The 27,171-nt window shown below is 44.4% G+C and overlaps 2 protein-coding genes across 2 annotated transcripts in view; one reads left to right on the top strand and one right to left on the bottom strand.

The window, feature by feature from the left end:
* RNF157 (ring finger protein 157) overlaps positions 1-4,021 on the bottom strand; it is a 128,139-nt gene extending 124,118 nt beyond the window's left edge. Inside the window, exon 1 of the mRNA XM_056550394.1 lies at positions 3,878-4,021. The gene's annotated coding sequence lies outside the window, so the exon portion shown is untranslated. The remainder of the gene's footprint in view (positions 1-3,877) is intronic.
* A 129-nt stretch (positions 4,022-4,150) lies between these two features.
* On the top strand, positions 4,151-24,294 carry UBALD2 (UBA like domain containing 2). Its single transcript, XM_056550399.1, has 3 exons — positions 4,151-4,404; positions 14,874-14,936; positions 21,260-24,294. Exons 1-3 carry the CDS (start codon positions 4,162-4,164, stop codon positions 21,575-21,577), a joined length of 624 nt encoding a protein of 207 aa, XP_056406374.1. The 5' UTR covers positions 4,151-4,161; the 3' UTR covers positions 21,578-24,294.
* Positions 24,295-27,171: the final 2,877 nt, after the last annotated feature.

Raw genomic sequence — 27,171 nt, 5'->3', positions numbered from 1 at the left:
GGTATAGTATAAGGACGTGTGCAGGCCGGTATAGTATAAGGACGTGTGGAGGCCGGTATAGTATAAGGACGTGTGGAGGCCGGTATAGTATAAGGACATGTGGAGGCCGGTATAGTATAAGGACATGTGGAGGCCGGTATAGTATAAGGACATGTGGAGGCCGGTATAGTACGAGGACATGTGGAGGCCGGTATAGTATGAGGACATGTGGAGGCCGGTATAGTATAAGAACGTGTGGAGGCCGGTATAGTATCAGGACTTGTGGAGGCCGGTATAGTATAAGGACATGTGGAGGCCGGTATAGTATAAGGACATGTGGAGGCCGGTATAGTATGAGGACATGTGGAGGCCGGTATAGTATAAGAACGTCTGGAGGCCGGTATAGTATCAGGACTTGTGGAGGCCGGTATAGTATAAGGACATGTGGAGGCCGGTATAGTATGAGGACATGTGGAGGCCGGTATAGTATGAGGACATGTGGAGGCCGGTATAGTATAAGGACATGTGGAGGCCGGTATAGTATAAGGACGTGTGCAGGCCGGTATAGTATAAGGACGTGTGGAGGCCGGTATAGTATAAGGACATGTGGAGGCCGGTATAGTATGAGGACATGTGGAGGCCGGTATAGTATAAGGACATGTGGAGGCCGGTATAGTATCAGGACTTGTGGAGGCCGGTATAGTATAAGGACATGTGGAGGCCGGTATAGTATGAGGACATGTGGAGGCCGGTATAGTATAAGGACATGTGGAGGCCGGCATAGTATAAGGACATGTGGAGGCCGGTATAGTACGAAGACATGTGGAGGCCGGTATAGTATCAGGACTTGTGGAGGCCGGTATAGTATAAGGACATGTGGAGGCCGGTATAGTATGAGGACATGTGGAGGCCGGTATAGTATAAGGACGTGTGGAGGCCGGTATAGTATAAGGACGTGTGGAGGCCGGTATAGTATAAGGACTTGTGGAGGCCGGTATAATATAAGGACATGTGGAGGCCGGTATAGTATGAGGACATGTGGAGGCCGGTATAGTATAAGGACATGTGGAGGCCGGTATAGTATCAGGACGTGAGGAGGCCGGTATAGTATAAGGACATGTGGAGGCCGGTATAGTATAAGGACATGTGGAGGCCGGTATAGTATGAGGACTTGTGGAGGCCGGTATAGTATGAGGACATGTGGAGGCCGGTATAGTATAAGGACATGTGGAGGCCGGTATAGTATAAGGACATGTGGAGGCCGGTATAGTATCAGGACTTGTGGAGGCCGGTATAGTATAAGGACATGTGGAGGCCGGTATAGTATGAGGACATGTGGAGGCCGGTATAGTATGAGGACATGTGGAGGCCGGTATAGTATGAGGACATGTGGAGGCCGGTATAGTATAAGGACATGTGGAGGCCGGCATAGTATAAGGACATGTGGAGGCCGGTATAGTATGAGGACATGTGGAGGCAGGTATAGTACGAAGACGTGTGGAGGCCGGTATAGTATGAGGACGTGTGGAGGCCGGTATAGTATGAGGACGTGTGGAGGCCGGTATAGTATCAGGACGTGTGGAGGCCGGTATAGTATGAGGACATGTGGAGGCCGGTATAGTATAAGGACATGTGGAGGCCGGTATAGTATGAGGACATGTGGAGGCCGGTATAGTATGAGGACATGTGGAGGCCGGTATAGTATGAGGACATGTGGAGGCCGGTATAGTATAAGGACATGTGGAGGCCGGCATAGTATAAGGACATGTGGAGGCCGGTATAGTATGAGGACATGTGGAGGCAGGTATAGTACGAAGACATGTGGAGGCCGGTATAGTATGAGGACGTGTGGAGGCCGGTATAGTATGAGGACATGTGGAGGCCGGTATAGTATCAGGACGTGTGGAGGCCGGTATAGTATGAGGACATGTGGAGGCCGGTATAGTATAAGGACGTGTGGAGGCCGGTATAGTATCAGGACTTGTGGAGGCCGGTATAGTACGAAGACGTGTGGAGGCCGGTATAGTATGAGGACGTGTGGAGGCCGGTATAGTATGAGGACATGTGGAGGCCAGTATAGTATGAGGACATGTGGAGGCCGGTATAGTATAAGGACATGTGGAGGCCGGCATAGTATAAGGACATGTGGAGGCCGGTATAGTATGAGGACATGTGGAGGCCGGTATAGTATAAGGACATGTGGAGGCCGGTATAGTATGAGGACATGTGGAGACCGGTATAGTATGAGGACATGTGGAGGCCGGTATAGTATGAGGACATGTGGAGGCCGGTATAGTATAAGGACATGTGGAGGCCGGTATAGTATAAGGACATGTGGAGGCCGGCATAGTATAAGGACATGTGGAGGCCGGTATAGTATGAGGACATGTGGAGGCAGGTATAGTACGAAGACATGTGGAGGCCGGTATAGTATGAGGACGTGTGGAGGCCGGTATAGTATCAGGACGTGTGGAGGCCGGTATAGTATGAGGACATGTGGAGGCCGGTATAGTATAAGGACGTGTGGAGGCCGGTATAGTATCAGGACTTGTGGAGGCCGGTATAGTACGAAGACATGTGGAGGCCGGTATAGTATGAGGACGTGTGGAGGCCGGTATAGTATGAGGACATGTGGAGGCCGGTATAGTATAAGGACATGTGGAGGCCGGTATAGTATAAGGACATGTGGAGGCCGGCATAGTATAAGGACATGTGGAGGCCGGTATAGTATGAGGACGTGTGGAGGCCGGTATAGTATGAGGACATGTGGAGGCCGGTATAGTATGAGGACATGTGGAGGCCGGTATAGTATAAGGACATGTGGAGGCCGGCATAGTATAAGGACATGTGGAGGCCGGTATAGTATGAGGACATGTGGAGGCAGGTATAGTACGAAGACATGTGGAGGCCGGTATAGTATGAGGACGTGTGGAGGCCGGTATAGTATGAGGACATGTGGAGGCCGGTATAGTATCAGGACGTGTGGAGGCCGGTATAGTATGAGGACATGTGGAGGCCGGTATAGTATAAGGACGTGTGGAGGCCGGTATAGTATCAGGACTTGTGGAGGCCAGTATAGTACGAAGACGTGTGGAGGCCGGTATAGTATGAGGACGTGTGGAGGCCGGTATAGTATGAGGACATGTGGAGGCCGGTATAGTATGAGGACATGTGGAGGCCGGTATAGTATAAGGACATGTGGAGGCCGGCATAGTATAAGGACATGTGGAGGCCGGTATAGTATGAGGACATGTGGAGGCCGGTATAGTATAAGGACATGTGGAGGCCGGTATAGTATGAGGACATGTGGAGGCCGGTATAGTATGAGGACATGTGGAGGCCGGTATAGTATGAGGACATGTGGAGGCCGGTATAGTATAAGGACATGTGGAGGCCGGCATAGTATAAGGACATGTGGAGGCCGGTATAGTATGAGGACATGTGGAGGCAGGTATAGTACGAAGACATGTGGAGGCCGGTATAGTATGAGGACGTGTGGAGGCCGGTATAGTATCAGGACGTGTGGAGGCCGGTATAGTATGAGGACATGTGGAGGCCGGTATAGTATAAGGACGTGTGGAGGCCGGTATAGTATCAGGACTTGTGGAGGCCGGTATAGTACGAAGACATGTGGAGGCCGGTATAGTATGAGGACGTGTGGAGGCCGGTATAGTATGAGGACATGTGGAGGCCGGTATAGTACGAAGACATGTGGAGGCCGGTATAGTATCAGGACTTGTGGCGGAGGCTGCCGGAGAATGACCCAGGCGGGCCGCCGTCCGCACAGGCCTCAGTGTTTGCACACACACGCACACGCAGCGTCTCCTCGGCCTTTCACCCTCACAAAGTCCTCAATGAACTTGGCCACATTTCCCTGTTGTCACATACGGGCACTCACCGTCCAATCAGATAAGCCGAGGCTTCGCTACTCTGTGTTCAAACTCCACTTAGAGAGCCAATCAGCGGCGACCCGGTCTGCTCGGCTCCTCCGCACCAATCAGCGACAGGCATGACTGTTTCTGCGCTCGTCAACACAAGAAGCCAGCCAATCAGCGCTATCCAAAACATCAAGTGGGGCGAGTACAACAGCGGTCGTCCAATCGTTGAGCGGGGACAGTCAAAACAAGCTCGTCAGCCAATAGCCGGCCGAGTCATAGAGTGAAGTGATGCAGAGTGACAACTATGTCAGCCAATCAGCGTGCGCGAAGCAACGCCAGGCTCTGCCCTACAGTGGGTGACGCGCCGGGTCCTGGAGCCGAGCACATAACGAGGCTGCCGGGCGGGGAGAGAGGAGTGGGGCCCGGGATGTCGGTAAACATGGAAGAACTAAGGCACCAGGTCATGATTAACCAGTTCGTGCTGGCTGCAGGGTGTGCGGCAGATCAGGCCAAGCAGCTGCTGCAGGCGGCACACTGGCAGTTTGAGGTGAGAAGCGCACACCATGTTTATACACTCACACCCAGTGTACACACACAGCACGTTACACCGGGCACCGCTGCCCCTCCCCCCGTTGCTATTGACAACGTGTCTTTTTAGGTTGTCCGTATTGTAACATATATATATATATATATATACTGTATATACATAGTATATGAAATATGTAGCTTTAGTATATAGTTGGGCCTATTCTACATATATATATATATATATATCATTTTGGAAAATAACTTTCTCCCCTTTTAAAAAACAAAACAAAAAACTAGTTGTGGTATTAGTCATGTGACCCTTGTACTGCGAGACAACTCTGTGCACTTTATGCCTCCACATCTCAGTCTGGGTGTAGGGTGCTGCCAACCGCTGGCATTAGTGTTCGATAAGTGCGACATTTCCTCACACTCGTTTGCCCCTTTTTTTTTTTTTTGATACCCCAGACCAGTGGTCCCCCAACTGCGACACATTGGGGGTTGTAGTTTTGCAACATCTGGAGATCACTTACCTAGATGAGTGCCAACTGCACGTTCTGTATAGTCTACCTAATAAAGCAGACTTGCAGCTCACTGAGAGATGAGGTTACATGCTGCCCATACAATCCTATAGAGCAGTGTTTCTCAACCCGGGTGCTTCCAGGTGTTGCAAAACTACAACTCCCAGCATGCCCGGACAGCCAAAGGCTGTCCGGGCATGCTGGGAGTTGTAGTTTTGCAACACCTGGAGGCTCCCTTGCTGGGAAACACTGCTATAGAGGGAAGACAGGTGGGGGGAGTAAGGTAAGAGTAAAGAGACATTGCAGAGAGATTGCAAAGAGCCTACAAAAGCTGGTTGTAAGTATTCGATTTCAACCCGGGCTCGATTCACAATTTAGACCATTCACTATTGCTCTATAATGTCTTCCATGCTGTTAGTGTTATATAAGAGTAGGATCACCTATTCTGTGTGTGAGAGACATAGAGGCGAGGCTACACCCTAAGTGATATAGTGGTAAGAAATAGTGCTCCTCATGTACACACAACAGACGTGTATACTTAAAGGTACATTGACATATACTTCATCTGCCACTGATTTTTGCTACTAATCCTGCTACCCAGTGACCTCAAAGGGTGTGCGGAAAATCGGCAAGTAGGCTGCTGAGAGTCGGCAAGTAGGCTGCTGAGAGTCGGCAAGTAGGCTGCTGAGAGTCGGCAAGTAGGCTGCTGAGAGTCGGCAAGTAGGCTGCTGAGAGTCGGCAAGTAGGCTGCTGAGAGTCGGCCAGTAGGCTACGATTGCATATTTTCTGTGGACCCATTAAAGGGGTTATCCAGGAAAAAACTTTTTTTTATATATCAACTGGCTCCAGAAAGTTAAACAGATTTGTAAATTACTTCTATTAAAAAAATCTTAATCTTTTCAGTACTTATGAGCTGCTGAAGTTGAGTTGTTCTTTTCTGTCTAAGTCCTCTCTGATGGCACCTGTCTTGGTAACTCTAGAGTAGAAGCAAATCACCATAGCAAACCTCTTCTTCTACTCTGTGCAGTTCCCGAGACAAGCAGAGATGTCAGCAGAGAGCACTGTTGTCAGATAGAAAAGAACAACTCAACTTCAGCAGCTAAGTACTGGAAGGATTAAAATGTTTTAATATTAGTAATTTACAAATCTGTTTAACTTTCTGGAGCCAGTTGATATAAAAAAATCTTTTTTTCCTGGAATACCCCTTTAAGGTAAATAGGTAGCAGAATCCACAGTTTGAAATAAATAGCGGATGCAGTATATGTGAATGTGCCCTAAATCCACAATCGGAGTGCAGGCCTTTGTTTAGAGGAGCCTGTATTCTGCACAATATCTCGCCTCACATGTCTTACGTGCCCCTAGTCTGCTGTAGTGTGTGGCTTCCACACGTTGACGTTTTGGAACAATGCCAAAAGTTGGGGTTGCATGGAGAGTATATACATATAGGCAATACCCCTTAGTAGAGGCTGGTAGAATCCTGCTAGGAGGACAGGAATATTCTTCTTCTAAGAAGAGGCCCGTGCTGACTGCTCTATATATAACCCTCATCTGTAATTGAATACTTCCTTAAAGGGCTACTCTGGTGAAAAACTTTTTTTTATTTATTTATTCTTTTTAAATCAACTGGCACCAGAAAATTAAACAGATTAGAAAATGACTTCTATTAAAAAAAAATCTTAATCCTTTCAGGACTTATCATCTGCTGTTATGATTCACAGGAAGTTCTTTTCTTTTTGAGTTTCCTTTCTGTCTGACCACAGTGCTCTCTGCTGACACCTCTGTCCATGTCGGGAATTGTCCAGAGCAGGATAGGTTTTTTTTTCTGGGGATTTGCTCCTGCTCTGAACAGTTCCTTAAATGGACAGAGGTGTCAGCAGAGAGAGCTGTGGACAGACAGAAAATAAATGTAAAAAGAAAAGATCTTCCTGTGGAGCATAACAGCAGCTAAGTACTGGAAGAATTAAGATTTTTTTTTAATGGAAGTAATTTACAATTCTGTTTAACTTTCTGGCAACAGTTGAAAACAATTCCAGTGGAGTACACCTTTTCTTTAAAGGAGTTAAGGGGGTACTCCGCTGCTCAGCGTTTGGAACAAACTGTTCTGAACGCTGGAGCTGGCGCCAGGAGCTCGTGATCTCATAGCCCCGCCCCCTCATTATGTCACACCCCTCCCCTCAATGCAAGTCTATGGGAGGGGGCGTGACTGTCGTCACGCCCCCTCCCATAGACTTGCATTGAGGGGGCGGGGTGTGATGTCATGAGGGGGCGGGGATATGACATCACAAGCTCCCGGCTCCAGTGTTCGGAACAGTTTGTTCCAAACGCTGAGAACTTCTTTAACCTGGATTAGAAAAACATAGTTTTTTTTCCAAAAGCAGTGCCACAGCTGTCTTCAGGCTGTGTGTGGTATTACAACTTGGCTCCATTTACTTCAATTAAACTAAGCAGCAGTATCCCCTACAAACTAAGGACAAGAGCGGCGATGTTTGTGCACTAAAGCATCTATGGTTTTAATACTTTAACTCGTATCCTGTCGCCCAAATTAAACAATTATGAGCCATCATATCATTTAAAGGGGTACTACGGTGGAAAACTATTTTTTATTTAAATCAACTGGTGCCAGAAAGTTAAACAGATTTGTAAATTACTTCTAGTAAAAAATCTTAATCCATCCAGTACTTATTAGCTGCTGAATACTACAGAGGAAATTCTTTTCTTTTTGGAACACAGAGCTCTCTGCTGACATCATGACCACAGTGCTCTCTGTCTACATCTCTGTCCGTTTTAAGAACTGTCCAGAGTAGGAGAAAATCCCCATAGAAAACATATGCTGCTCTGGACAGTTTTTCTAAAATGGACAGAGATGTCAGCAGAGAGCACTGTGGTCATGGTGTCAGCAGAGAGCTCTGTGTTCCAAATAGAAAAGAATTTCCTCTGTAGTATTCAGCAGCCAATAAGTATTGGAAGGATTAAGATTTTTAAATAGAAGTAATTTACAAATATGTTTAACTTAAAAAAAAAAAAAATGTTTTCCACCGGAGTACCCCTTTAAAGTCATGCGGCCAGTAATACATGGCTATAGATCTCGTGCTGCAGTCTTGTGTACAGAACACAATAGGAGAAGTGAAATCATGGCCGACGTGGAGTATTTCCAGTATGCCCATTCCTCTCTTACATTACTATGTGGATGTGTGTAGGTGAGGCCTCTGTCAGAGGTGATAAAGGGGTACTCCGGCGCTAAACATATTATCCCCTATGAAAAGGAGAGTGGCCGGAGTACCCCTTTAAATTCAGTGATGACAGTAGATGCATGTGTTGATATCACAGTGAGGTATGGAAATGTATATATCTTCTGGCATATATACCGGTCACCTGCCATTGCCCCCTGTATATACCCATTGTACGTCTTGCCTTTGTTCTTGTCCTGCTGAGGACGCCTGTTAGGGTGTTTAACTGGTTTTGTTGGTATTTTTGCCTTATGACCCTTTGCCAAAACCCTATAGGAGGGGTGGAGGGGGTGTCAGAAAGACCATGTGACCCGCGCATCTATTTATAAACACAGTAATGGTATCCGTCATATAGTCTTGCATGAGGTCTGTGCCTGGAATATAACCAGGCTGCACAGCGGGCAGGAGGGGGCACGATGGGGGAGGAGGGTTTGCATTGTGGTACATTGCATCAATAATATTTACCTTTTTATCCAGGGAGGGAAGGGTAAAACAAATAAACAGAGAAATAAATAACAAATAATGTTTTCTGTATAAATATATTTGTGAGAAGGAAGAAAAAGATAAAATGTATCTGTTTATATCCACGCATGCTTTCTTTATTCTTCCAGTGATTTATTTTGTATTAGGTGACTGTTTTTTATGTTCAGCTCTTGCAGTAAACAGCGGGATTATTGTGTTAGCAGAACATAAAAACAATCACCTAATAATAATAATAAAATAAAAAATCCTGTGTGTTTTCCCTAGAAATGAATGCATACATAATAACACCCTGTGTGTGCTGGAGTATACTAACATAGACACAAAGCGGCCGTCAGCCTTACATGGCAACTTTCACTATAGGCTGTGCTGCTAAATGTAGCTCTGCCATATACTGTGTTGGTGTATATAATATTCAATGAAATACATCTTTTATATAATATACAAGATCCTCACACACATACTGCATTGTGTTCATTTATATATTATATATACTGTTTAAATGGCACATCTTGGGCACCTAATATACCGTTACATATGAACACCTTATATACCGTTACATATGAACACCTAATATAGCGTTACATATGAACACCTTATATACCGTTACATATGAACACCTAATATATATGTTACATATGAACACCTAATATACTGTTACATATGAACACCCTATATACCGTTACATATGAACACCCTATATACCGTTACATATGAACACCCTATATACCGTTACATATGAACACCCTATATACGTTACATATGAACACCCTATATACGTTACAAATGAACACCCTATATACGTTACAAATGAACACCCTATATACTGTTACATATGAACACCCTATATACTGTTACATATGAACACCCTATATACTGTTACATATGAACACCCTATATACTGTTACATATGAACACCCTATATACCGTTACATATGAACACCCTATATACCGTTACATATGAACACCCTATATACCGTTACATATGAACACCCTATATACCGTTACATATGAACACCCTATATACCGTTACATATGAGCACCCTATATACCGTTACATATGAGCACCCTATATACCGTTACATATGAGCACCTTGTATACCGTTACATATGAACACCTTATATACCGTTACATATGAACACCTAATATATACGTTACATATGAGCACCTAATATACCGTTACATATGAGCGACGTCTGGCGACCCCTCTCCAAGCTGATATACACTTATACACAATCTGTCTACATGTTTATATGTAACGGTATATTAGGTGCACAAGATGTGCTATTTAAATAAAATGTATGTTATATAAATGAACACAATGCAGTATGTGTGTGAGGATCTTGTATATTATATAAAAGATGTATTTCATTGAATATTATATACACAAGCTGTGGGACATAAACAATGTGTGTGTATTAATAGTATATACACAATTTGTCTACCTGTGTATGTTATGATGTATTCTATACACAATGGGGGAGATTTATCATTGAGTTTACCCCTTTTTCTTGTGTTTTTTCAACAAAAATATTTGCGCAGTGACTCTCATTGCGTCTGTTTTTTTTGTTTTTGTCTTGCGCCCCTGTTTTTGCCTCGTGCGCCGCAGTTTTTGCCTCGTGCGCCGCAGTTTTTGCCTCGTGCGCCGCAGTTTTTGCCTCGTGCGCCCCTGTTTTTGCCTCGTGCGCCCCTGTTTTTGCCTCGTGCGCCCCTGTTTTTGCCTCGTGCGCCCCTGTTTTTGCCTCGTGCGCCCCTGTTTTTGCCTCGTGCGCCGCCGTTTTTGCCTCGTGCGCCGCCGTTTTTGCCTCGTGCGCCGCCGTTTTTGCCTCGTGCGCCCCTGTTTATTTTTGTTTGTGCGTCTTTTTTGATAGAATATTTTCCAATGTTCTCTACGTACTCGCGTACCGTGGAAAGAAAAATGCTTTAAACACTAACTTACTAATTGCGCATTTTTTGTTTAGATATTAAAACTTTACGCAAAGGCAACAGATTTTGCGCAAACACGGAGCACCGAGGAGTGCACGTACCAGTGTGTCAGACGGTAGAAACGTGAAGGAATGTCTAGGTTTGAGCAAAATTTATCAACAAAATTGCGCACGGTTGATAATGCAAAAAATAATAGAAAGCACTGACCGGGTTTAGATGATTTCTACCTCACACCGACATTGACAAATCTCCCCCAATCTTTGTACATCTTTGTCTATTATATTTCCAGTACCTCCAGTAACCTTTTTGTTTTTGTGTTTTTTGTTTTGTTTTGTTTTTTTGCTCTAAATCTTGAATAATTGTATAATTGCAGTCTCTTTAAGTGTTTTTTATAATATTTAGGCAATAGAAATCTACATAGGACAGATGTGCAGCCTCGTACCGGTTGTTTATGTCGCAGGATTATAAGCTTTGGCTTCTTTTTACAGATTTGTTAGTAAACCTGATGTAATGGCGTACAAGCGTGTTGTCGCGCACGGAAAGGCAGATCCCGCAGGATACTTTTCCCCTCACGTGTTTTGTACTTGGATGTTATAAAGGGCACATTATGTGCCGAGGGCTCCGCAGTGTGGAATGTGGGCGGTGAAGGGTTAACCCTCATTGTTATTGTTGTCAGTGGTGTCTCCGCCTCATCCTGCTGCACATATGTACGCTATATATATATATATTTATTTATTTAGATGTGCTGGATTTTCTTTGTTTTCTCAGGCTTTAGGTATGGTTATTAAGAGCTGCGGTTGTGGGTTGTGAGCGGACCCCCATGTTTAGGGGGCCACAATTCATTGTTTACCATAATACATGAAGGTGGGGGCAGGGCAGCTTTCCTGCCTCTGTCTATGGAGCTGTACGTTCTGCATATGCTTCATAATGTATTATTTTCCCTATACAGATGACGTCAGCTTGTAGTAGGCATTATCCTGGGCGCTCCTGGCACACTTTGTGTTGGGTGACGGTGGTGGTTGTGTTTGTTTACATACATTACCGTGTGTGTGTGTGTGTGTGTGTGCTCTTTCCAGCAGTAGCTTTGTGTTGTTGTTTTGCAGCCCTGACTATATGGATTACACTCCACAGCCGAACCACACATTGTACATTGGGACAAAGAGATTCCATTTAGAAGGCAATGTTCCTCGGTACGAGTGCATACCTGGCATGCTTGGCTATTGTCTATGGCAGTGTTTCCCAACCAGGGTGCCTCCAGCTGTTGCAAAACTACAACTCCCAGCATGCCCGGACAGCCTTCGGCTGTCCGGGCATGCTGGGAGTTGTAGTTTTGCAACAGCTGGAGGCACCCTGGTTGGGAAACACTGGTCTATGGGCTGCTGGAGCCGATTATAATGCAATACCTGAAAAGCAAGTCACCTGCCAGCCCTCAATGAAAACACTGTCCTCTACCCTTAAAGGGGTTCTCCACCATGAGGTGATTTTAGTACGTACCTGGCAGACAGTAATGGACATGCTTAGGAAGGATCTGCGCTTGTCTTGGGGCTAAATGTCTATGTTGTGAGATTACCATAATACTGGGGCTAGTTATTTGTGAACTGGTATTTCCTGTTTGATTTTTCTCTTTTTGACTACAAATCCCACAATTCCATTTTCCTCCCTACCACACATCAGCCACCCTACCCATTGAAACATAAATGAGCTGCATCCCTTCAAAAGACCTGTGGTTTTCAATCAGGGTGCCTCCAGCTGTTGCATTAGTTGCAGATTGATCCCTCCACCCATTGAAGCAGACAGGCTCCCTGTCATCAGCGGACTAGTGATGTCAGGTCTCGGCCGCATTGCAACCTGGGAAAAATCCGAGACAACAGTCATTTTGTATGCTGTTAAAAATAAATATTTTTGGTGAAAATCACAGAAGAATTGTGAGAAAACCGTCACACACAGGTACAGACACTATATTATGAACTACACTAACTTTACAGCCCTTGTAGCATAGTCAAATAAAAATAATTCCTGGAATACCCCTTTAAAAAAAAAAAAAAAAAAAGGATTGTCGCAATAAATTCCAACATGCACGTCACTTGTCTGGGGTTTTAATGTAATGGATGATTGGGGTAAAATATATATGCACACAATAAATATAAGTTCCTTTGACTTCGGTGGAAAAATCATTTTTATTTTTTTCAGATCAACTGGTGCTAGAAAGTTAAACAGATTTGTAAATTACTTCTATTTAAAAATCTTAATCCTTCCAGTACTTATCAGCTGCTGTATGTTACGGATGAAGTTGATAAGTTCTTTCCTGTCTGACCACAGTGCTCTCTGCCGACACCTATGTCCATTTCAGGCACTGTCCAGAGCAGGATAGTTTTGCTATGGGGATTTTCACCTGCTCTGGTCAGTTCCTGACATGGACAGAGGTGTCGGCAGAGAGCACTGTGGTCCGACACAAAAGAACTTCTCAACTTCCTCTGTAACATACAGCAGCTGATAAGTACTGGAAGGATTAAGATTTTTAAATAGAAGTAATTCACAAATCTGTTTAACTTTCTAGCACCAGTAGATCTGAAAAAAGTACCTCTTCAAAGGAACTTTTATTATAAAATATTTGTGTGTATGTATACACTGTGCTTGTGAACATATATATACTTTACCCCAATCATCCATAACATTAAAACCCCAGACAAGTGACGTGATTCAGCATGCTGGAATTTATTGCGACAATCCTTTTTTTCCCAAACATCTGCCATTTAAGTACAGTTGGCTGCTTGTGGCAGGCCTGGAAAAAAATTATATATTTTTTTAATCCTTATGGAACGTTCTTTAATAATGATATATAGTTTAAATACCATGTTATAGACAGATTAACATTTAGACCTTCACGCAAGATGTCTGAAATCTTTTAGTAAGTTTTCCAGTCTCACCTGCAGACAAGCAAATCCTGGAATACACTTCAAATACTGAGAATGGAATTTGTATAGAAGACCAATATGTATTTCTGTCTCTAGGGGCGCTGCAGGGGAACGGTTTGTTTAGTTTGGTTGTGGCTGGGCTCCATCTTGTTGCTATTAAAGGACAACTGCAGTGGAACACTTTTTAAATATGCCCGGGCCTCAAAAATAAACAAAATAAACTTATACATACCTTCCTACGAGCCCCCGTTGGTCCGGCACAGGCCTCATGGTCCGGCAGTGCTGACGTCATTCCACTTCCTGGGGATGGGGACGCCGCAGAGCCGTCGGCGTATCACTGGCCTCAGCGATGTCCCACCCCGGCCTGTGATAGGCTGAGCCCATTGTCATGTAAGAAGCCGGCCAGAGCTCCTTACATGACAGTGGTCTCAGCCTATCACAGGCCGGGGCGGGACATCGCTACGGCTGGTGATACGCCGATGGCTCTGTGGCGTCCCCGTCCCCAGGAAGTGGAATGACGTCAGCACTGCCGGACCGTGAGGCCTGTGCCGGACCAATGGGGGCTCGTAGGAATGTATGAGTTTATTTTGTTTGTTTTTGAGGCCCGGGCATATATAAATGTTTACCACTGCAGTTGTCCTTTATATTAGTTGATGTTTCAGCCCTCTCAGATTGGTCTTAATTGAAGTTTATTACAGATGATGTTCTCCCCCATCACAGATGATGTTTCCTTAAAGGGGTACTCCCCCAAAAAACATCTTATCCCCTATCCAAAGGATAAGGGGATAAGATTTCTGATCACGGGGGACCCCTGCGATCTCCAGGTCGGCGGCGGTGGTGGCTGGAACATGGAAGTTTGGAGCTTCAGTGTTTGTGACGTCACACCATAGTACGTAGCCGCCAAGCCTCCTCCCATAGACATGAATGGAGGGTGTGTGGTGTTCACTCCGTGTGCCGGATGACTGGGATGCCACAGCGGAGATTGCGGTGGTTCCCAGCAGCCCCCCCATTGGATAGGGGGTAAGATGTTTTCTGGGGGTGTACCCCTTTAATTTCTCATTGGTTTTTCTTTTCCTCCTTTCAGTACAATGGTGAGACCAACATCCAGCATTGAAATTATTTGACATTTTTGTAAAATTACTCTACTCTGCATTTTATGCTGCAACTTTTCAGAAAATTTGCATCCTTTCTAAAAAAAATAAAAATAAATGTTTTAAATAAATATATATACACACACACATAATATTTCTATTGCTCCAAAATTTCCATAAGTTTTACATCTGTTTGACCTTATAGCGCACAAGTTCCACCCCCCCCCCCCCCCCCTTTCCAAAGGAACAGCTTGGTCTCTCTGATGCTTATTTTTATATGCTCCCCTCATTGCTATATAAGTCTAATCCAAGTTTTTCTTGTCCGTTTAGACTGCTCTCAGCACTTTTTTCCAAGAATCCAATGTACCCAGCGCTCAGCATCATCCGCACATGGTGAGTAGTACCCTCTTCTTGGCACTGTATAAAGGGTTAAAGGCAGCCGATGAGAGCGCCTGTGTGCGCTGTCCCCGCTGGCAGGAATGTACAGCGCACATCAGTGTGTGATTCCAGAGGTCCACTGGGTGTAAACACAGCGGGAGCCGAGTGTGTAACCACCACAACAAAATGGCCTCCAGGAAGAGCGAGCGTGGCAGAGTAGACAGCTGCACAAACACTCTATAATGTCTGTACATTCATGTAGGGTTCACAGCAAATATACAGTCTATTCCTGCCTTTATAAAATAGCCTGATGGTGCAGATAGATTGCTGGATTTAATGTTTACTCTACAGCAGTGTTTCTTAACCAGTGTACCTCCAGCTGTTGCAAAACTACAAGCCAAGCCATGCTGAAAGTTGTAGTTTTACAACAGCTAAAGGCACAACGGTTAAACTCTGCTCCACAGTCTCTAAGAGAACAAAGAATAACACTCTTATCTTTATTATAATAATGATGGGGGGAAAAAAACCTGAACATGTCCTATAGTATTTCAGTCGAGTCCCCCCCACCAAATGCTAAATAGAGCCCCTCATAGGTGCCATAGAGCTCTTCTCCTGCAGTAAGATAGGGAGCGCAGCAATGGGGGGGTCAAAACACCTAGAGCCCAGACGATCAAAACATTTCACCTGTTTATATGACATGTCGAAAATTCATTATTGTTTAAAAAAATAAAAAATAAATAAAAAAAAGGAATTGTTTAATATAGAAATTGTCTGGGACTTAAAGGGGTTATCCAGAGAAAAAAAAAAAAAAGAGCTTATTTCTTTCGAAAATACCACCTCACCTGTCCTCATGTTTGTGGTATTACAGCTCTATTTGCTTCAACAGAACTGCAATACCACACCCAACCTGCTGCAGGGGTGGTGCTGTTTATTGAAGAAATAAGCTCAGTTTCTTTATTCCTGGATAAGCCCTTTAAAGGGGTACTCCGCTGCTCAGCGTTTGGAACAAACTGTTCCGAACGCTGGAGTCGGGAGCGTGTGACTTCATAGCCCCGCCCCCTCAATGCAAGTCTATGGGAGGGGGCGTGGCGGCCGTCACGCCCCCTCCCATAGACTTACATTGAGGGAGCGGGGCGTGATGTTACACGGGGGGCGGAGTAGTGACGTCACGATACCCCTTCCCCGTGGTCGGGAGGCATAAGACTTGGAGCCTCCAGCGCTTCCTGCAGTGCTCACAGGTGGGTGTTGCATGCTAGATTGTAGGGGTCCCCAGTGGCGGCACCACGCCCCCCCCCGCGGTCAGACATCTTATCCCCTACCCTTTGGATAGGGGATAAGATGTCTTAGGCCCGGAGTACCCCTTTAAAGGACTTCCACCACTCTGAGAAGACCACCCCTTTATGTGATTGCTTTTTAGTCCACTATACATTTCTTTGACAACCACTCCTTTTAAAGACCACTTTTCTGTGAAATTTTGGTGGTCTTTTTCAAAGAGGTTTTATTGTGGTATCATTGTTACTAATATATAAATATTTTATATTTAAGTTTTAATATTTACACTTAATAAAAAAAAAAAAATGTAAATAAAATGCTCCGTTAATGGTCCCTTCAGTGTTTTTTATTTTATCTTTTGCAGTGGCCCCAAAAAACAGTGCAGGCACAATTTTTTTTTTATTTTTTTTAAAAATTTTTTCTCTGCTAAAATCAACGGAATTGCAGATGGAGCTCCACATAGCGGAGCCTGATGGCAATGTAAAAGAGGCCATATACAGTGATCCCTCAAGTTACAATATTAATTGGTTCCAGGACGACCATTGTATGTTGAAAACATTGTATGTTGAGACCAGAACTCTATGGAAACCTGGTAATTGGTTCTGAAGCCACCAAAATGTCATACGAAAAAAGAAAAAGTGAGGATTAAAGAAAAATAAGTAGATAACTAATATAGATAAAGCAAATCCTTACATATAAAAGTGATAAAGATCTGCTGGGAGCTGTAATCACTGTCTGTCAGTGTTTCCCAAGCAGGGAGCCTCCAGCTGTTGCAAAACTACAACTCCCAGCATGCCCGGACAGCCGAAGGCTGTCCGGGCATGCTGGGAGTTGTAGTTTTGCAACAGCTGAGGGCACCCTGCTTGGGAAACACTGGTCTATGTAGAGGACAGGAGCTTCTTCAGGGTCCTCTGCAGTACATACAATGTCCAAAAAAAAAGTAACATGGAGTCGCCCTTACCTGGTGTCCAGAGGAGCAGGTAACCCTGGTACAGGTAAAGAGTACAGAACATGTAATACCTCCCTGTACTGTAGAGGGCGCTACCAGACATCAGTCAGTGCATGCACTTCAGTATTACAGGCGTTTTACCAGTGAATATCCATTCTGATTGGTCAGTTCTTCCAGCCATTGCCATGTTTCACAGATAGCATTGTATGTTGAGTCTGGTTTCAACTTACAATGGTCCAGAAAAGACCATTGTATGTTGAAACTATTGTATGTTGAGGCCATTGTAGGTTGAGGGATCACTGTACAGTATACTTACAGGAGGCTTGTACCAACAAATGACAGTAGAAAAGGAGAGGCAAAAAGCCACCTAAGAGTAAAGACCAAGTCACCCATGACATCTTTCAAACTGCGTAAACAGGTTTTCAGAGTCGCAGTCGCCTATTCACACAGATGCCCTCACCAACTAGACTGTTATAGGAATAATGGTCAGTGCAGCATGTCCAAACCGTTCCGAATTTACATGGACAGTTTCTACTACTGTAGAGAACTATATAGAGAGACTTAATGATTAAAGCAGCTTGTGACATGTTGGAAGGTGGCAACTGGTCTTAGTCCTTAGTGTGCGGCAGCCAGGTTCGGCTCAATAGACAAATGCAGTGAAAGTGGATGAACAGCTGGGGGAGTAAAGCAGGTGCTATCATGCCCTTCAGTCGACTATTACTCAAGATTGGTGCAATCTAAACTTTTTACATGTCTGGGCAACGTGTGAAAAGTTTATTTTAATGACATTAATGCTATAACTGTTAAAATCCAACTACGTTAAGATGGGATATTAGATACAGCAGGAAGAAAGTGACCTTCATGCAGGCGCTCGGGTGTCCAGAAAGAAACTCACAACCGGATCATGGAAGTGAATGGAGTTCAGGTTTATCGAGATAAAACAGCAAGAACGCGTTTCGGGGTATACAAACCCCTTCTTCAGATTGGCAGATTAAACCTCAATAACGCGTTTCGGGGTATACAAACCCCTTCAGATTGGCAGATTAATCTGCCAATCTGAAGAGGTTTGTATACCCCGAAACGCGTTATTGCTGTTTTATCTCAATAAACCTGAACTCCATTCACTTCCATGATCCGGTTGAGAGTTTCTTCTGGAGACCTTAGCGCCTGCACGAAGGTCACTTTCTTCCTGCTGTATCCAGTTTTACCACAGGACCTCCATTCGGATGCATCCCGATACCTGCGGGCCTGCACGGGATCTTCTATTGTACCTCTAATTGAGGTTATATGCTTATTTCATATACGCTCCAGGTGAGCGGCCATTTTATAGACCCACTACACCCCCACCTCATGTGGGGTGACCATTGTTGTCTCCTAGGGTAATGCACAAGGCGCCTTTTCTGGGCCATCTTTTTCTACTTCTACACAAGATGGGATATTAGTGACTTTATCAACTGGGGCCAGAAAGTTAGAGATTTGTAAATCACTTCAATTGAGGAATCTTAATCCTTCCAGTACTTATCAGCTGCTGTATACTACAGATGAAGTTCTTTTTTCTTTTTGAATGTCCTTTCTCCCTGATCGCAATGCTCTCTGCTGACACCTCTGTCCATATGAGGAACTGCTTGGAGCAGGAGAGGTTTGCTATGGGGATTTGCTCCTACTCTGGACAGTTCCTAAAATGGTCAGAGGTGTCAGCAGAAGGGAAATTCAAAAAGAAAATAACTTCCTGTTGGTCATAACGGCAGCTGATAAGTACTGGAAGGATTAAGACTTTAACTTTAAAAAAAAATTAATATTTTTCCAGTGGAGTACCCCTTTAATGGGAGGACGTAGGGACTGCACTGTGAAGAGTTAATAGGGGGACAGCACCTGAAGGGTTAACAAGGGGGATAGGAGCGAAGGGACACCAACTAAAGTGTTAACAGGGGAGAAAACGGGAGGGCATTTGAAGGGTTAACCTATGAGACTTGCTGCGTTCACAGACCAATATTTATTTATTTGTTTTATTTTGCCTCTTGTACGTTCCTTCTGGTGACATAAACCTATTTATTGAGTAACGTATACACTGGTGACGAGCAGCGACCTGTACTTTCACCCGCATGTGACATGGTGTTTGTGTTAATAAGCAGATGGTGAGGACACAGAACTAATGCACCGCCGCTGTTTTCGGGCTGTTGCAGTCATTTCCTGATGATCATTGCTCCAGGGACATTTTCGGTTCGGCGAGGTTAGAGTTAAAGAGGAAATGGAGAAAGTGTTTGTCAGAACACGGAAGGTTGGACAAGAGGGTGGCCCCTACATGTACCCCTGCTGAGAAGACACTTGGGGATTGATTTAAAAAAAAAAAAAAAGATTCTTTAGGGTTGCACAACCACAGTATAGGGAAGGGCCTGCAGGATGGGTCTGGTCTGAACATGTCCTGGATGTTTCGGAGTGTGTGACAGTTCAATGTCTGCACCATTAACCTGTACCTCCTTGTGTTTACACCAGTGTTTCCCAACCGGCATGCCTCCAACTGTTGCAAAACTACAACTCCCAGCATGCCCGGACAGCCTTTGGCTGTCCGGGCATGCTGGGAGTTGTAGTTTTGCAACAGCTGGAGGCACGCCAGTTGGGAAGTATACTATTATCTCTGTCAAGTCTCAGCACTGCATACAGTACAGTAGAACGAAGGAGGAAAACGGTCACCTGTTCATCCGCACTATAACCCGATACACCGGTGAACAGGAGACCGATGCGGGGTCTGGGACTGCTATACCTACCTGCTGTCCAGAGCTCCAATCCCCCCTCTTTCAGTGCTGACTTGCGCTCTGGAGGGGGGGTCCGCCGGCTAGATTTGAATATTCATAAGTGCCGTTCACATGAGCGCTCAGTAGGCAGGAGCGGTCACATGACCAGCGTTTATGAGTATCTAAATCCAGCCAGCGGGCCCAAGTCAGCGCTGAAAGAGGGGGACCTTTGGGGGATCGGAGCTACGGACTGCAGGTAGGTATAGCAGTCTGAGACCCCGCATTGGTCCCCTGTTCACCGGTGTATCGGGTTATAGTACGGGTGAACGTGTTTTCCTTTAAAGTGTACTCGCCAGATCCAACAAAAAACTTTTTATATATATATATATATATATATATATATATATATATATATATATATAATCACTCAGTACCTAATCCTGACCATGTACATCTAATTTTTGTGTCTAGCACCTTTTATTTATTTTTTATTACACTTTTAATTTAACTCACTAGTCTGAATTCCTCTCAAAGGGAGGGGCGTGGCCTCACGGTGCAGGTCTCCGCCCCCTCCTTCAGTATCCTGTCTGCTCACATCTCCCCTAGCATTACCAAAACTACAACTCCCAGCCTGCGCTCACTGACAGTAGCGGGACACAAGCTGACAGTGGGAGGATTTTTCCTCCAGTTGTGAGCCCTGCACTCACAGCTGTCAATCAAGGTAGTGTGTCCATGACATAGGTGATGATGCATGGACACAGCAGAACTAGTATGTGTCCAAGCAGGCAGGGGGGGCAGTTGTTTGACTGGATTTTTCTGTATGAAATACTGAACATTTTCTTAGGAAAGCAATTGCAAAACCTATTGGTATTGCATGCTTTACAACTAGAGATGAGTGAACTTACAGTAAATTCGATTCGTCACGAACTTCTCGGCTCGGCAGTTGATGACTTTTCCTGCATAAATTAGTTCAGCTTTCAGGTGCTCCGATGGGCTGGAAAAGGTGGATACAGTCCTAGGAGACTCTTTCCTAGGAATGTATCCACCTTTTCCAGCCCACCGGAGCACCTGAAGGCTGAACTAATTTATGCAGGATAAGTCATCAACTGCCGAGCTGAGAAGTTCGTGACGAATCGAATTTACTGTAAGTTCGCTCATCTCTAATTATTTGGAACACCACAAGAATGCCTACCTTTTTTTTTTTGCATACTAAACAAATGAATGGTTCAGCCTTTAGATTCGGCTTTGGACTGAAAGATCAAATCTGATGGGAAGGAATTCATATGGTACTTAATTTTGAAGTGGTGTATTTACTTTGTGTGCATATATAAAATATATATATATATTATAAAAAATATAATTATTTTTTTTTAAATGTATTTCAGATGTGTACACCAAGTAACACGCCAGCCACTCCTCCCAACTTCCCGGATGCTTTAGCCATGTTTTCTAAACTTCGAACCTCAGAGAGCTTGCAAAACAGCAGTAGTCCCGCAGCCTCCAACGCCTGTTCTCCTCCTGGCAGTTTCAACCCGTATTGGGCTTCATCACCACCCAGCCAACAGCCTGTCTGGCTGCCCCCAGCCTCTCCAACCACACACCTCCATCATCACCACCACCATCCACAACCAGCCTGGCCTCCAACCTCCCAGCCTACAGGGGGTCCCCAGAAAGCCATGACTGCCATGGACGGGCAGAGATAAGACTGGGCTTGAGTGCACTGAAGAGTGGAGGAGGCGGAGGGGCTCCTTTTGTCTCTGCCTCCTCCTCTTGAATTTGTTGAACTGACTTTTATTTTTTATTTTTTTTTCTTCCTCGGTCTTTTGTTTTGTTTTATAAATGAGGTTCTGAATTTTTTTTTCTTTTGAAGACCAGAGAAAGTGGATGGAGGGGTAAAAAAAACCAGGTCCACCCCTTCCTCCCCATTTCTCTTTTTAATATATAATTATAATATATAAAGATTTGAATTTATGTGAAATGTTGGAGGAGGGGGGTGGAGAATGTTTATACAGGCACGCTGAACGTGAACCCTAATCTGAATCTAGAAGGAGCACCTTCAACAATTGCGTCAAATGGAAAGAAGCTTTAAATTGTTGTCCCTCCTGCCCATGACTCTTCCCCAGTCTGTGATAGAACAGGAGGTGTGAACCTACTTGTTTGACATTGTTACGAACTGCATTGTGTCCACCTACTCAAAGCATCACATTCAGTGGAGGGCGAGAAATCGGCAGGATCACGGCGACTGCACTGCTGAGCCGAAGGGCAGTATTAAGGAACCTACACAGAAGGCAAGAACTGTAGCATAAATGATGGCGTTGGGGATTAGTGAAAGGCTTTTTCAGACGGACCAGCTTTAGTGATGCAGCATCTGTGGAGCGGGGCATCACCGTATCAACTTCATGAAAAATGACACGAGTTAATAAATTGCGTAAATTTAAACTTTGTCACTTTATTGCAACACCTCAATGTGACACAATGACTTGGCCTTTACAGGCGTATGGTCCGGAAGAAGATGTAATGGTGGCGTCTAGTGGGGAAAATCAAATCATTGCTTGGTCTTTGTGGTGTTTTTCACCTTGGGATCAATTAATCTCTGTTCTGGAAACCATGCCTGGATATTCCGTATGGAAGAATATCATAAACTTGAGCTGTCACTTTTTTTATTTTTTTTTTATTTTTTTTAATGCTGCTTGAAGGGACAACAGCTAAAGGATTATTAAGACTCGTTTCTCTACTCTAATTTTGCTTCCATGCCCAACTTGGAACGTAAAAGCTTCTCCCAGAGCAATAAGAGCGCACCAGAAGATGTCTCGAATGCTTGACACACTGTCATCCATCTTATATCATTATACCCAGGTCAATTAACTTTTCGTTAACCCCGACGCCAGACCATACAGTAGATATTGTGTGTGTGCGCTCTGTAATTTTTCTAAATGTTTTCATTAGGTAAAATATTAGTTTTGTCATCTTCTCCTGGTGTCAAATCTAAAATGTGTAATATGCAATGCAGAGCTATAAAAACCACGATTGAGACTGGCAAACAGCATTCCATTACCAGAAGGGATTGAAGATACAATAGGAAGTCTAAAGATTCCTAGGGCCCATTCACATGGTGGAATGCAACAGAAAAATTCTGCACAGAAATTCCAATGACGTTGACTCCCATTGTTTTCAATTGGATTCTGCTGCACTGCGCACGCGGCAGAATTTGTGGCGAAAAAAATCTGCTGTGGAAATTTTAAATTAAGTGATTGAGTCAGCGCCTGCCGCACACAGAATGTGCTGCCATCTGAATGGGCCCTTACACATGGAAGACATGGCTTGTGCATACGGCCTGTACAGTCCCTTAGTATAAAGCCATACAGGTGGCATTAGGGATATTCTTCCCCAGATGCTTACAAAGGGTAATAGATCCATATATATTATCTTTAATAGAATGACACATCAGTACATATGAAATCCAATACAGTAGAGGCCCCATGGACCTATATGGCAGCCCTGTTGTTGCCCTCTACAGAACTGAATAAGTTAGCCATGTTTTGGGAATTGTTAATTTTTTTTATAGCTCTTCCTTCTGCCGTTTTAGATATGAATAGACAATTGGGTGTAACCATTCACCCTCACTATAAGGGTGTCTCCCTACAAAGCTTATTGGTCAGTGTGAAAGTGCGCTAGGACATGTCCCCAACTATTAACACCCACTGTCCATTTATTTCTAGTAGGAATAACACCATAATGGCAAAACAGAGCTATACGAAAATAAAGCGGCAGAATAGTGCATGGGGAACACAATTACTTCCTAACACAGGTCCGGGGAGATGCTGCAAGTTTAATCAATTTGTAAATCACTTTATTCGCATGGGTAATGGCTATCCTTCAAGTCAACTGGTTACATTCTCACAAATATCCAGTGTGTAAAATGTTTAATATTAAATGTCCTCCTTTGTGGACATATTGGTTTAAAGGAGTACTCCGGTGAAATGTTTTCTCTTTCCATTATGCCCAGGCTGCAAAAAGAGAAATAACAAACTTAAACTCTCCCGTTCTCCAGACCGAGACGTCTTCTGTATTCTGGGTCCTAACACGTCAGACTGTGCGAAACTTATCGTCGGCCACAACGATGTCCCATCTCAGCTGGTGATAAACTGAACGGCAGTGCCATGTAACTAGTCTGAGCCCAGCCTTCTTCCTGGCATCGGGGGAACAGCTGAAAGGGAGTTAAAGGGGTACTCCGGTGGAAAACATTTTTTTTTATTTTATTTTTTTAAAATCAACTGGTGCCAGAAAGTTACAGATTTGTAAATTACTTCTATTAAAAAAAAAAAAAAAATTACCCTTCTAGTACTTTTAAGCAGCTGTATGCTACAGAGGAAATTCTTTTCTTTTTTAATTTCTTTTTTTCTTGTCCACAGTGCTCTCTGCTGACACCTCTGTCCATATCAGGAACTGTCCAGAGCAGGAGAAAATCCTCATAGCAAACCTATGCTGCTCTGGACAGTTCCTGATATGGACAGAGGTGTCAGCAGAGCATATCAGGAACTGTCCAGAGCAGCATAGGTTTGCTATGAGGATTTTCTCCTGCTCTGGACAGTTCCTGATACAGGCATTAGGTGTCAGCAGAGAGCACTGTGAACAAGACAAAAAAGAAAATAATTTCTTAAGGGTAAAGACTTTTTAATAGAAGTAATTTACAAATCTGTTTTAACTTTCTGGCACCAGTTCATATAAAAAAAAAAAAAAAAAAAAAAGTGTTCCACCGGAGTACCCCTTTAAGGTTTATATTTATTTTTGCAGCCCAGGCATGATTGAAAAATAAAGAAATTCAGTGCAGTACCCCTTTAATGTTTAGGAAAGGACCCCAGCTTACCTGTCTGTCTGACATTTGGGAGTAGAACAGGTTATGTTTCGGCTTTTGATGCATTTTTGGCTTCAGTTGTAGCAGATTGCAGTCTATTGCCTATATTCTATTTGGAGTATTTTGTGATGAGACAAAACAGGCCTGATGTGTTTAAGTGGTATTCTGTTCCAATAAAGTGAACTGCACTTTTCAGACCCCCCCCCCCCCCCCAACCTGTCGTGAAAATTAAGGAACCGCAACACTAGCTTAACTCTGTGTCCTCTCTTCTGGGGACTTCTCTGGTGAGCGCTTCTCTCCCCAAGAACAGAAGGATAAGGCAGGAGAAGCAGAACCAACGACCTCCAGAGTAGGTGGAATTCCTTCGGGTGCTGAGAGACTACAGGTAACAGGTAAGAGTAACAGATGTTTATTCCAAATATGCAACGCGTTTCGCGCCAATGCGCGAAACGCGTTGCATATTTGGAATAAACATCTGTTACTCTTACCTGTGAGGTCTCGCCGCCCGAAGGAATTCCACCTACTTTGGAGGTCGTTGGTTCTGGTTGTCTATTGTGGAAGGCTGCAGTGAGACCTCACACTTTGCTTTCTACCTTTTGTTGTACTGGGGTTCGCACAACCAACCTTGGTAAGTGCCCATGCACACGCAGTGGTTTTGAACTAGTCTTGCAGTAATTTACTACGGAACGCTCTCTTTTGCCTTTTAAGGTAGGAGGACATGTCGGGAGTCTCCATACACATTAGACAGTGTGTTGATCCCTATAAAGGGGTACTCCGCTGCTCAGAACAAACTGTTCTGAACACTGGAGCCGGCGCTGGGAGCTTGTGACATCATAGCCCCGCCCCCTCCCATAGACTTGTATTGAGGGGGTGGGGTGTGACGTCATGATGGGGGCGGGGCTATGACATCACGAGCTCCCGGTGCCGAACCCCAGCATTCGGACAAGTTTGTTCCAAACGCTGAGCAGCGGAGTACCCCTTTAAAAATCAGGTTTGGCCAACTTTTTTGTAATTTGTATGGTGACCTCGAGATGTTCCACCATGGATAGCCCCACAGACCTCTTGTATTCACCATTACACGCACTATGTGGTAGGTAAACACGACAGATGGATCAAACAACAAGCTGGAAGCTGAGCAAAATGTCTAGAGATGAGCGAACTTACAGTAAATTCGATTCGTCACGAACTTCTCGGCTTGGCAGTTGATGACTTTTCCTGCGTAAATTAGTTCAGCCTTCAGGTGCTCCGGTGGGTTGAAAAAGGTGGATACATTCCTAGGAAAGAGTCTCCTAGGACTGTATCCACCTTTTCCAGCCCACCGGAGCACCGGAAAACTGAACTAATTTATGCAGGAAAAGTAATCAACTGCCGAGCCGAGAAGTTTGTGACGAATCGAATTTACTGCAAGTTTGCTCATCTCTAAAAATGTCCCTCTAACTTAGATTGTTCTCATGTGCACTGATTTCAAGATGACTAAAACCTGAAACAATCAAATTGTGGAACAAACCGGCCCACAATATTATGTTATTTAAGGGGTGAGCAGCCATGTTACCTAGATTAATTCTGGCAATACCATTTAGAGCCTTTATCACAAAACTCTTTTACTATAAAATGCACTGAAATTTTCTTACAGTTTTGCTAATTTAGCTAAGAAAACAAACAATAATGTAATGTAATCTCTAGAAAAAACTTTGTTCTCAAACAAGCTGTTTACCATTACCGGTGCGCGACGCTGGGCTGGTAGATTTGCATTGTTATTCATCTCACCTTTGGTTGTTTGACTATTCAAGTTGTCCTATTTTTTTTTTCATAAGCATCGGTCTAGTTTTACATAGTGGCAGAGAATCCTAAGGCTGGGGATACATGGCAGCTTTCATCTGGTATCCCTGCTGGAAAGCTTCTAAATACGGACATGGAAAGGGTGTAGATCATCGCATCATTTAAAGGTTTTGGCGCTAGAAGATGACAGGCTAAATCATAACGATTGAAGGGGTACTCCGCTGCTCAGCGTTTGGGACAAACTGTTCCGAACGCTGGAGCCGGCGCCTGGAGCTTCTGACGACATAGCCCCGCCCCCTCAATGCAAGTCTATGGGAGGGGGCGTGACAGCCGTCACGCCCCCTCCCATAGACTTTCATTGAGTGGGCGGGGTGTGACGTCATGAGGGGGTGTGGCTATGACGTCACAAGCTCCCGGCTCCAGCGTTCGGAACGGTTTGTTCCATACGCTGAGAAGCAGAGTACCCCTTTTAATGGACCGTCATCAGTGTCACAGTACTAACCTGCTGCTACAGGCAGATGGTGCGGGTGACACTGATGATAACCATACTTACGCGTCTGCGATCCGTGCTCCCATTCTCCCGGTAACTTCATCTGTTCCCGGTGTTCAGCCGGCAGCCTTGGGGCACAGGTGGAGTTTCGTGACGTCGATGCTGCAATTTCC

The sequence above is a fragment of the Hyla sarda genome, chromosome 13 (assembly GCF_029499605.1).
Source record: "Hyla sarda isolate aHylSar1 chromosome 13, aHylSar1.hap1, whole genome shotgun sequence".
NCBI lineage: Eukaryota > Metazoa > Chordata > Amphibia > Anura > Hylidae > Hyla > Hyla sarda.
This window is presented reverse-complemented; position numbering and strand designations above follow the sequence as displayed.

Bases quoted from the DNA above. Each gene is read 5' to 3' on its own strand.
- UBALD2 (XM_056550399.1), top strand. From the start codon at position 4,162: ATGTCAGCCAATCAGCGTGCGCGAAGCAACGCCAGGCTCTGCCCTACA. The intron at 4,405-14,873 runs GTGAGAAGCGCA...TTGTCCGTTTAG, and splicing joins CGGCACACTGGCAGTTTGAG to ACTGCTCTCAGCACTTTTTT. The intron at 14,937-21,259 runs GTGAGTAGTACC...AATGTATTTCAG, and splicing joins CTCAGCATCATCCGCACATG to ATGTGTACACCAAGTAACAC.